This window comes from Haliaeetus leucocephalus, unplaced genomic scaffold (genome assembly GCF_000737465.1).
Source record: "Haliaeetus leucocephalus isolate CR32 unplaced genomic scaffold, Haliaeetus_leucocephalus-4.0 Scaffold207, whole genome shotgun sequence".
Lineage (NCBI taxonomy): Eukaryota > Metazoa > Chordata > Aves > Accipitriformes > Accipitridae > Haliaeetus > Haliaeetus leucocephalus.
In genome coordinates, this window is record NW_010972643.1 from 579612 (window position 1) to 591946 (window position 12335).

The following is a 12335-nucleotide window of genomic DNA, read 5'->3' on the forward strand; positions in this document are numbered from 1 at the left end:
TTCTTCAGGAACTGAGGACTTGTATTGACTGTCAGATGTTTTCACCAAGATCCAAAGCTTGGCTAAGAAAGTACTATGCACTTATTGCACAAGATTTGCTACAACTTGGTTGGTTTAAAGTCCATCTGCAGCTGAAACGCAAAAAGTGTCAGCATTATACAGTGTGCTGAAAGCCCAGACCTATCCAATACACCTTCAAAAGTGGGTGGGACAACTTGTGAGGTCTGCTCTATTGTACATCGTCTTTGCTGTCTGTGTCTTCCTTCACTTGCCAGGCAAGAGCACTGAAGACATTTTACACATACAAAGAAAGCTTGAAGAATAACAGTGACAACTGTTTTATCTGCTAACTATTCTTCTAACTATTCTCTTTTAACCATTTTAAAGATAAGGCGGCAAGAGCTCCCATACATCCCTCTGACTTAGAAGGGCATGTTCAATATTTGTAACTGACCATCCAAAATGTACCAACAAAATTGCTGCAGACTCCCAAACAAGGAACATCTTCCAGGAGGTGAGCAGTAAGTGGCTTGCAAATAGGAGGAAAAGAACTTTTTCCCCTGATTCCCAGGACAAGAGCCCAAACCCAACATTTTCTTTGGGTTAAGAGATACTGTACACAGGGTTGTACCTGATCACAGAGGAGGGCAAAGCAGGAAGCAGGTTCAGCCATGAGCTAAGATTTTAACAGGACAAAAAGCTTCTTTGCTTTCTTTCTGAGGGCTAAGAAAAGTGGTGTCACCTAGCCTCCTTCCTTCTACGTTCCCAACTCCCTACACTATTTCTGGTTTCCATAACTCCCCAGAGCATCTTATTTTACTGCAGCACAAGAACCCCTCAGAAGTAAACATAAGGAACGCAGAACAGGTGAAACACAGCAAAGCAGGCGTAGCCCCAAACATTGGGGCTGGGCTCAGTCTAAGACAGGGGCTCATCACAGTGGCTAATTCTGTAGTACAGTACTACTCTTAAGAGGGTAGGAGAAATTAAAGTTATTTTAAAGGAGGAACTGAGAAAAATGATTGTTTCAAGAGGAGAGGGATGTTCTGAGCAGCACCGGGAAAGCCAAAGAGGCCTCTTTTTTTTTTTTTTTTAAAGTCCCCTTGCTGCTGGTGTCCTGTAATGCCTCCTCCTATCTTTTGTTTTCCTGGAGCTGCCTTAGCTGGAAATGCTGCCCAATCTTAACTCCATTTGTGAGCTGATTATGGTTAAGGGCTCTTTAATTCATATCTGTAGAAACAGACCTTAAGAAGATGGTTCATAACATTATTTCCAATGAGAAACAAATCAAAATATAGTGCAAAACTTTCTTCTCCAGTTTCACATCACAAATTAACATGGTTTGTATTACTTAGGGGCAAGTTTGAATTTGGAACTTACGATAAATAATACTCAACAGGACAAGTGGCCTCAACATTTCAGAGAATTTACATATATCTACACAGATCCACTGAGGTTTAACTAAACTGAAATCAAGTCCTATTTTTTAAGGGTTATATACATTAAAGGATCACAAGTCAATGTTTGCAGTTACATGATGGCCCACAGCATAGTATCAATCTGTTAAAACGTACATGTACAGTTAGGAAATGATTATACATATAGGGGACATTCACATTTGTTCCAACTGTAATACTACATTCAGTTTAAAGATTCTTTAAATAATCTATCTGTAAGTGCAAGAAGTATAGAAAATGGCTTATGGATTTGCATAGTAAAAGAATGTACCAAAAAAAACCCTGAAATTTTCCAGGGAAAATTTTTTGGGTTTGATCTGACTTTAAAGTCCAGGATGAAACACGGAAGAAGCTCCACTGACTCCACTGGAATTGTGATTATGCCCCACTCTCCCGGGGATGGGGGGAAGGCTTTTTTTGCCTTATTTTTTCTGTCTCTCTGTCTTTTAAGACAAAAAGAGAAGGACTGGGGGAATTCAAAACCACAAGGTGTTTCTCTGTTTCTCTGTTTTGTCCTAGTTTCCCGTCATAACTGATTTTAAAACCGTAAATTATTTTCCTTCTCAAAAATAGTTACTGGTAAATTTTGGAGGAAAAAAAAGAAGAAAAAAAAAAGTGCCCCAAATTGGTGGGCAATGACCTTTAGAATAACTCTGAAAAAAAATCTCATTTTTAAAGCTATAACAGTGCAGCGTTCTAATGGAAACTGTATCAGGCATATTCCAGTTCAAGGACAGTTCAGTAAATACCACTCTTACAATTGAGCCAGGAGGTCAGGAGTTCAGATCACTGGGTTTCAGGTTATGTCCTGGCCTAAAAGCACAGCATGATTTTATATAAATGGAGCAGTAGGAACCACCTTCCTTTGAGGTAAGAGATCAAGCTTAAGTGTCTTTTTTTAAAGCTCTATGGTTCTATGGGGGTGGAGAAATCCACAGAAAGTTTCTTAAAAAGAAAGGAAGGGAAGGAAGGGAATAATTCAGGCATCCTGATCAGCTTGCCAATTCTAATTAAAGCAGAGTCTCTATATGAGCCAGTAGTCCTTATTACATCTGTGCTAACAATGATTTTAATGTCAGCTTTGGTTAGGTAAAAAATAAAGGATTGAGTCTCTTAATTCAAGGTCCAATGAATGCGGGTCACTTTTAGATTCATCTTTGTATCTTAGAAAAAGCATAAACGTAGTTCTAGGAACAGAAGAGAAAAGAAGAATAGGAATCACTGAAAAATCTGTAAACACCTGTTTTTCTTTCTGAGAATAAGGATGCAAAGTTTTTTTTTTATTTCTGTCTGAACACTATTAACAGTTCAGTTTGTGGCATCTCTGAAATGACTACTTTTCCTACACTAAAAATAACAGTGTTGTTTTGAAGGCTATTAAAATTTTTTAAGATCCTGTACAGACATTGCAATAAACGTGCTCTGTATTTACCATAAACGCTTTTGAAAGATAGTTAGTCCTGAAACGTAGTTTGCAAAGCATTCTAATACTGATACTTACCATATGGGTATTAAGCTGCTCTTTTGCTGTTTCTGGTAAGCCTCCAACAGGTTTTGATGCCAACAGCTGACGTTCAGTGTCTGTCAGCCATTGCTGCATATCTTCAACTTCACCATGGAAACCTTGGGCCTAAAGTATACCATGTCATTTTAGAGCTTACTTAAATGTTGTCCATTCTAATACTAGCTCAGAGACAGAAGTACACTAGCAACACATTTAATCAGATATTTACATTAATCAAAGGAAATGAAAGAAAAAGAAAACCAAAGGAAAAAACCAAACCAAACTTTACTCTAGCTCAATCCAATCTAAATGATAAAACCAACCCCAAAACCTATGGAAATCTTGAAAGCAGGCTAAATGAGCAACTGTGAGATCAATATTTTCCCTGAATAACATATCTATACAGAAATTTCTTGCTTTTAAAATATGTAGGCCAAAAGCTGAAGTCTCAATTCAGCACTATAAAAGACAGTGGCCAGCTGCGGAAGATACAGCTGGATTCAAACTTTCTCCAAATTCAGGAGTGTCTGTGTTATGACTTTAATTTAGGCCAACTTCTAATACATGTATCTATGTATTTCATGTAAAAAACCCACTTTTTTTGAGTTATCTCTTTATTTGATCATTTCCTGTTCACCTGGATCAAGGCACTGTCCAGCTGCTGTTTCCTTTGTTCTGTTTTTTCCAACACGTTTTGCCAGCGCTGATTCAGAAGTTCCAACTTGCTCTGTAAATTACTTGCTTCTTCAACAGCACTTGATTGAATCAGGTCATTTCCTGCTTTCTTAACTGCTTCCACTGTAGACTGATGAGCTAAAACATCATTTTGTAGCACCTACAATTGTAACACAGCAAGTATGACTAGCCATGTTGATAAGTTATTGGATGAAGGTAATTACAGTGACTGAGCTAGTTCTAATCCAGTGACAAGGCAATAGTTTAATATCAGCACAGGTATTAGCAATTAAAGCTAATAACTAAGGTCTCTTCAATCAAAAGCAGTAGCAGACCATTCTGCCAAAATGCTACGTTTTATTTTTATACCTTGGAAAAAATAATATATTCCTTCTGAATACATATATTTCTTTCTGAAATTATGAAACGTTTCTGGTACTGCTAGTTAAGAATTATTTCTTCACTTTCCTTAATTTACTACATACATTAATAGGATTTTTCTTTGGTTTTGAGGGTAAGGTCTGAAAACAGTATTATATATAGTAGTACCAATTGCTTGTGGAGCAGCAGTCTAAGAGAGTAGGGAGAGGAACAAGAATACTATGTGCCTGCTGTGCCACACAACAACTTGACTGCCACAACATCTTGTTATGCATTTCAGGTCTACAGCTTGTTTTCCCATCAAGCTACGAGGACACTTCAGCTGTGCTAAAAGCTGGGAAATGACTGTAATACTAACACCACAAGAACTCCTTCCATCTGGTTGAAAACCTGTTATCTCCAACCACAGTAAAGCCATAAAAGGCAAAAGTACACTTGGGAAAAGGATGCTGCTTTCAAGACAGATTTTTAAAAAAAAAAAAAAAAGCTTTAAAATACCAGATATAAAGAACAGGAAAAGAGAATAAGCAAAATGGTTGGAAAAATGAAATGTACTCTAAGAAATTCAAGTTTATGAGTGCTGTCTTGCATGGGGTCTGGTTCAAACTCACCTCCCTCAAAATGCTAGTATATGGAAAAATTTAAAGCTAAATACAAAGGAGCTTTTAAATAAACTATATAGACACTGATGAAACAGCAAGTCACAAGTAGCCCTTGTATACAAAACATGCATTACATTTGCTTTAATTCTTCTAAGCTAAGCACTGGAAGATATTCGTTATTTTATTTTCCTAACAGGGTGAAAAAAAGGGATATTCAAAGAAGCAGATGCATCTTCTTCCTTCCTTCCTGCTGAGGCTCACTAAGAACAAGGTCTATTCTTTCCAAAGTTATTCAAGATATGGATGTTTTTCCAGGCTACCACAGGATGCACTACTGTGTGAACTTTCTAACCTATAAATTATGTTTTATGAAAAGGAAGTAGATTTGTTCATGTGTTTGCTGAACTCCTTCAGCACTGAAGGTAGATGAAGTCATAATGTCTGGATGCTTCTTCAGTAGTAAACCACTTCTGTTTGATAAGAATAGAAAAGGTTCATGGAGTGGAAGCTGTATTTGTAATTTTTTTTTTTTTTTGAAGGGCCTGTTTCTAACAGTAGTCACACAGGGCATGTAGATGTTTTACTCTGCTCAAGTTCCAGCTGACCACACAAAAGGCTTCAGAAGCTGCATAGCTACATTAACACAAACAATGAAAATGCCTTAATTATCTGTGTATCGTCAATTTCAATCCATTCTCTCTAAGTCCCAAACTGACTCTGAACACTTTTTACATCACATGCAGGCCAAAAATTATGTGGCAGATTTAAAGGAGAGGATTTATGAGGCTGGTTTGAAATCTTCAGGCCTAGAAAGAACACATCATCATGAACAGCACTGAGTCTCACAAAGAGCTAGAGAAGATCTCTTGCTCCTGAGATACTCTTCAAAATAAAGGCACAATGGAAGCATTCTTCCATGGGCTCCAAAGTCACAATAATCAGTAAAAATAATAAAACAAAAAATAAAAAATTAACCCTACATTGTATGTATCAGAGAGAAAGATAGGGGCATGGATACCCTGAAAGTTTGTTGAGACTTTCAGAGAAGCATTCTCCATGTTAGTTGGACCCAAATGAGATAAAATTTTGCAGAATTCAGAACCACAAATCACTATTTTGTGAGAAGAAACAAGAACAAAAGATGCGCAACAGTCATATGCATTTTGTGACACCTGGCCTAAACAGAACTAACCAAGAAGTTTATTGCTTTGGGGTGAGTAGCACGTTCAATAACTTTTGAGTTCCCTTGGTCAAATGAAGGTGAATGAAGGTGGAGACTAGGGTAAGCTGCTCTTTTTGGCAAAAACCTATGCCACTTGCATGGCATATGCAAGGAAGGAAGGAATATGGAGGAGTAAGAGGAAAGATATTAGTTACTCCAAGCCTGCATTTCAGCTAGAACTTGCATCTTGAAAATCGCTATAGAGAATTATTTATCAGTGCTAAGTTTTACTACAAGACTCATCACTAAGATAAACATCAAAAGAACATTTCAGTTAATATTCACTATAATTACATACATGGTGTTTGGCAAGTTCAATTTCAATAGCCTTGGGGTCTCCACCAACAGGTTTCTGTTCATTCAGCAAGTCTTCTGTATGCGTCAGCCACGTCAGTAACTCATCCAGGGCATGCTGGAACTGCCCCAAGGCTAACAAGGCACCTTCCAGCTTGTGCTAAGTAAAAATAAAATTAACAATAAAATGGTTTCACAATGCTATTGAATTGATTACACTACCATTAGTCACCGCAACCCAGAGCAGAGTCCATGCATGACAGCATAAAAATCAGGGAGAAACAGTTATCCAACACAAGCAACTACTTTATAATTAGAGCTGAGTTAGCAATTCCCTTGTAAAGCCTTACATTCCAGGCTTAAATTCCTGACCTTCGAAGACCCCATGTAACCAAAGCAAAGCTTGAAAGTTTTCTCATCGCAGATATGACAGTAGTTTTTCATCACTTAAAATATAATTTCAATATAAATGCAATTTGGTGCATGATCTTTTTAAAACCCCTTCTTTGTTGTGAAATGATTCAATTTAGAAAAAAAAAACCACTTCAAAGAACTGCATCGTTAAATCTCTTTCACTTTGATAATTTAATGAAAGAGCACTGAAACAGTTTAGTATTAATTTGTTTGGGTTTGTTTTTTTTTTTAAACAAAAACCCAGCAGTTAGTATTAGTTTTGCACATACAAACATGTATTCAGCTGCTACTTAGGATGTCATCAATGGCACTGCTGACAGAGGAAGTGACAAAAACATACTGCTAAGGGTTTAAAAATCATAAAACCAACTCATTCAATTGTAAAAATCAAATTCTATTTTATATAGCTCTGTAATTTACAAACTAAAAGGAATAAATGTGTAAACTGATACGAACATCATACATAATAAAAAGCTTTACTCAAAAATCTAAGTCATGAATAAAGCCCCCACCTTCAAGTTTATTTACCTGTCTATTTATAATTTTTTCTTCTAGGCTGTCCCACATTAGTTTGAGCTCTGAGAGAGGGTCTTGAACAGTGTGCTTGTCACTCTCCTCTGTTACCTTCTTCAGCAATAGTTCTGCCTGATGGTTCAGTCTTTCCATTTCTATCTGCTGCTGATAAGCTTCTGTCTTAAATTGCTATGGTAGACAGAAGAAGAATACAAATAAATATAACACAAGTAATGATCTTCTTGAATATAGCATAGTACAGCAGTATTTACAATACTAATGCATCACTGTCAACTTTCATAAATTTGGGGGTTTTGTCAAAATGCTTGTAAGACACTGATAATCCAGACAGTCACAGCTGACTGAAAATATGCAACAATGTCTTACTATTCTAGCAGATATCGCTAACTGTGACCAGAGGATGACAAAGATGCCCAATAGGAAAGCATTCTCCAATAATATCCCTGGTCTGTAAAAAAGGCAGAATGTATCCTGAGTAACTTCTAACTCTTGTGATTGTGATAATATAACAACTTTAACCTTTAAACAGAATTGTTCTTCAGAAGAGCTGAAAAGCAAATTTTCTTTAGTAGAACACCCTCTTGTACATTCAACTTGGGCAGCAGTCTGAATATAGCTTGCACATGTGTGTTCTTCTGAAATACTAAGATCATGGTTCATTTGAAGTTACATCATAAAATAGATAGATTAAACAACCTGCCCACAACCAAAAAAAAAGTAAAAGTGAGCAACAAACCCAAGGATATTCCCTGATCGTTATACATCCCTGTTTTATATATATAGCCTACTATTTAAACATTTAAAATGAAAAGTTTGCAATGAAATGTTATTTGAAATTTTCATACAGATTATTTTTTACTAGAAATTGAAAATTGCTTTTGATTCTTGAAAAATACAGCAAAATACTAAACACAGAAAAATGCAGACAGATGACAATATAAATGAAATAAATTGCTAGTTCATACCTTAAGTTCCTCAGTTTGCTGCTTCACTGTCTCCAGATCTGTTCCAACTGGGGACATAGATGCTAACTTGCTGCCAGCAATGTCTACCCAATCAAATATTGCCTGAAAATCACAGTATGAAACTGAAGCGTGAGCAGAGAAATAATGTCATCTTTGAAAGTTGTATTAAGTAAGATATCAGAATTTTTTACAGTATTGCTGTGCTCAACAGCTTTCTTCAGTGAAACCTAGGTTTCTTTGCAATACAAGGGATCAAATATTAACTAAAATATTCCATGTAATGGTTAAAAGAATGTACATACTGCAAGACAACTTCTATTAGCAGTAATATTCTGCCAGTACTATTCATGATCTCTACTTCTTGAGTAAAATCAGCAATTTTTATGAATACCCTGGAAGGTAAATAAAAGACAAACTCTGTTCGGTAGTCCTTTTGAACAAAGATGGAAGGCGGTAGCTGAATGATGACACACTTTAAATGATGACTATAAACAAACTTCTTTTGAAGGATAACGTTATCTGTGTAACAAACATGGAACATGACCCATTTAGTACATGTTAGATAGTGAAGGGCCGTAACTAAACTTCACTGAATCTCCATCGGATAATGCATTTATAACTTTAAAAAACAAACGAAGTCTCCCCAGTTCTGAGGCTTTGTGGGTACTTCTTTTGCTCCTGATATAATGCAGAACAACCTCAAGAATACTCCACTTGCAGATTGAGAACAGCTTTATCAATCTGGGTAATTGCATATGAGAAAAAACACCTCTGCTAGGCCCTTTTCGTCCTGCCCGCTCTCTGTGATTCATTACAGATAAAGGCTTAGGATGGCTTGTTGGAGCTGCCCACTGCTACACAGCTCCTTGAGAAAAGGAGAACTACCCCCAACAAGCTCAACAGGATAGGCAGCTGCAGCTAACAATCTGCCCACAATACTTTTCATATTGTCTACTGAAATGAGCATAAGAAGGCATTTAAATACAGCTCTTTCACAAAGTAGCAAGCTTGTAGTGTGTACAAGGTACAGCCACAGGAAATACAAAGCACTTGCATCAATGGCAATGTTCCTAATGTAACCCTACAAGTCAAGCTCTGCGCAATATGTACATAAGAGAGCTTGGAGAAAAATACATAGTGAGGGTGTGCTGGAAAACAAGCATGTTGCGTTATTTTTAAGGAGTGTTCTGCTGCTTGATCTGCACTGAATGCACAAGCAACTGCCCTCAGTGTCATGGGAAAATCTGATTTTAAAGATTCGATCAAACAAGAAAGACAAAATTCCACCAAGCAAAAAGATAGTTTCACAAAGTCTGACCACATTTGGAATCTTTTTAAATGTTTCAATCTTCTAGCCATTCAATGACAAAAGATGAGGCATGCCACACAGCCAAAATGGGCAAAAACCCAAAATAAAATACAGCATATACAGAGAAAGGTATCTTAAAAAAAACTGCTGGAAAATTTACCTACAGATTTAAAAAGTGAATCATCATCTGAAGTATTGTGATAGGATAAGTTACACTAAGAATTAATATAATGGTTCAGTAACATTATGTCAGTAATATTTTTTGCTTAAAATATTCAAACTTCAATATTTGACTTATAAAAAAAGGTGGAATAAAACTGAAGTTCTTTCACTGTCCTCCACTGAAAGAAAATAGCAGCAAGTGAGTATATGAACCTGTATTCTGTTCCTTTCAGATCACGTAAATGTGTCACAACTTCAACTTGCCTATCATATGAAGTACTATCACAGGAAAAAGTGAGCCAGATTACTGTGAATTTGTGTGGTATCAAAAAACCTCTGCTTTTATCAGTAAACAAAGGGACATTAATTTCAAATCTAAACGTACTGCAATATATGAACAACTACATGAGGAAGACAACCCAAGAGATTTATTCTTTAATGCAAAAAACCCACAAACCAACCAACCCTGAGAAAAAAGACCTGCCTACTGAAGAAAATAGTCACTATAATCAGAGTGATACATTACTTGTCACCTACCCAATAATGTGACTTTTTTTACTACAACCACAGGAAAGTCTATTGACTCAAGATTGGCTTAGGTATACCACACCATCTTACCTGCAGTCCATCTTGGTACTGAACAGCTGCCTGCATAGCTTCAACAAGCTTATCCACCCGTTCTTTCCAGGTTTTGTTTAAGGCATCCCAGGCAGAATTCAGCTGCAAGCAAGTGCAATATTACTCCAATGGACAAAAGAACTTTACTGCTGTATAATGTGCATTCACTAATTACATGCTGATCAATAACACCAATAAACTAAGCATGAAGAGTTCATATTCATTCCATATTAAAACTCTTGTTCTCCCTATCACTGCATAGTTAGTTTCCTTCAGAATACACTAGAGGTACTGGATTTACAAAAGCTGCAAGCTTCAATACTGATTATAGAATATTTTTATAAACATCGGGATTGTAGTTAATATGGGAAATAATATTATTAAATAATTTGGAGTTGCATCATTATAAAAAGGTAGCTTAAAAGAAATGTACATTGCTGAACACTGGAGAAATTAAAAGTACTCTGTAGTCATCCAAACAGGATTGTCCCAGTTAAGATGTCTCACTTGGCATAAACCAGATATATCTGAAATTTATTCTAGCATTACTTCTGCAACAAGTAGCCATCTACTGTATTAATCTGTGAGTATTTTTTACAAAAAACCTTTCTGTCTTTTACAAAAATTTTAACCCACAAATCGATAAAATAAAATTGTCTGGACATTTTAATCTGAGTCAAGATTCATTTACCTGAAAAACAAACTTTACTATAACGTAAATGCTTCAGGGTTATTTTACTTTCGCCACAAAATTTTTATTTTCAAAACTTGTTGGGGGCAGGGGGATATATCTATTTCAGCTGAACAAGCATCTAACTTATCAGATGTTAGCATCTGCATTTCCCATACCTCATCTATACTCTTGTTGACAATAGGTTTGTCAGGCTCTCCACAAGCAGCTCTAAGTTCAGAGCCAAGGCTCACAACTGCTTCTAGTTCTTCTTGTAGTCCATCAATTTCTTCTTTAGCAGCCTACAAAGAGAAAAAAAATCCAACACTGCTAATACTAAATTTAATAATCTATGTACAGCTGCTTTCAAGATAGAACACGGCAGGATTCCACCTTTGTTTTCTTTAAAGTCACCTGGACTTACAATTGGATGCTTAAAATATAAGCATCTCTTTGCAGTGTCAGAGTGAAACCAACTGACGTCAGTCTAAATTATAGCAATGTTTTATCATGTCATTTTGCATGAGATGGAAAAAATAAACAGGAAGTTTTAAATTGGATTTCTTTAATCAGAGTGTTTTCTTTTTCAGAGGTTATCATTCAACCTTCAAATCTTTAACTATCAGCATAAATAATTACAGGCTTAGAGCATAATACATAAGAGCACAATACATCTGTACACCTTTCATTTAGATGTTATGTATTACTCAGGGAATCTAAAGTATGTATGACTTCTAAAAGTCTTAGTGCCATGCTTATTATATACATGTTTATAAACAGATATGTAAATATAATGACAGGCACATGTTGCATGCTCATTGCAATTAAGCACTGATACATGTTATTTACCACAGACTCTCGAGATATCATTATAGTAAATTTCTATACAATTATCCCTCTTGGTCTCTAAAAAAAAATATTCTCCTGTGGTATTTCATAGTAATTCTGTCTTTTCTCTGCATACTGTAAATAAAATACTTCAAGTCAACAAAATTCTTCCTACTGACCTCAGCCGCTTCTTGCTGTTGCTTGACTACAGATGGGTCAACTCCAGGTCCCTCCAGTTCTCGAATGAAGTCTTGAGTATCTTTAATAGTAGCTACAAGAGCCATATGATCACACCAAAACTTTTCAGCTAGTTCCATTACATCCAACAATTTGGCCTCCCTTTCCTCAGTCAAGGTCTGGATGTCTTCCCAAATGAGGACCATTTGGTCTAATTTATCTTGAACAGCTAAACAACAAAGGAACTAGATTACTACCTTGGCAAACAATTCTTGGCCATAAATCTCTCTATAGTTCTACAGCAGAAACATATGTGTGCATTTTAAAATTTAGACTCTAAAATTGTTTCTTTACAGGATTCCTTATAATATTAAGTGGAAACAACCAACATGGCCTTTAAAAATAAAACAAAGGTCATATCCATGATGAATTATTTTAAACGAATGCTTTGCTTTTATTAAATCTTTAGCAGCTTTTTCAGAAGAACACAATCTTCAGATTAGTGGTCACCAGAAATGAAGAT

General features: G+C 36.1%; 1 protein-coding gene across 3 annotated transcripts in view; it reads right to left on the reverse strand.

Annotated features, from left to right (window-relative positions):
• Nucleotides 1-12335, reverse strand: part of DST (dystonin) — a 306520-nt gene that overhangs the window by 34607 nt on the left and 259578 nt on the right. For all 3 annotated transcript variants that reach the window (XM_010566374.1, XM_010566375.1, XM_010566376.1), the window contains 8 exons: nt 11815-12041; nt 10987-11109; nt 10138-10239; nt 8049-8150; nt 7078-7251; nt 6140-6295; nt 3599-3796; nt 2959-3087 (listed from right to left, as the gene is read on the reverse strand). In XM_010566374.1, the coding sequence (XP_010564676.1) occupies nt 2959-3087; nt 3599-3796; nt 6140-6295; nt 7078-7251; nt 8049-8150; nt 10138-10239; nt 10987-11109; nt 11815-12041 (1211 nt within the window). The remainder of the gene's footprint in view (nt 1-2958; nt 3088-3598; nt 3797-6139; nt 6296-7077; nt 7252-8048; nt 8151-10137; nt 10240-10986; nt 11110-11814; nt 12042-12335) is intronic.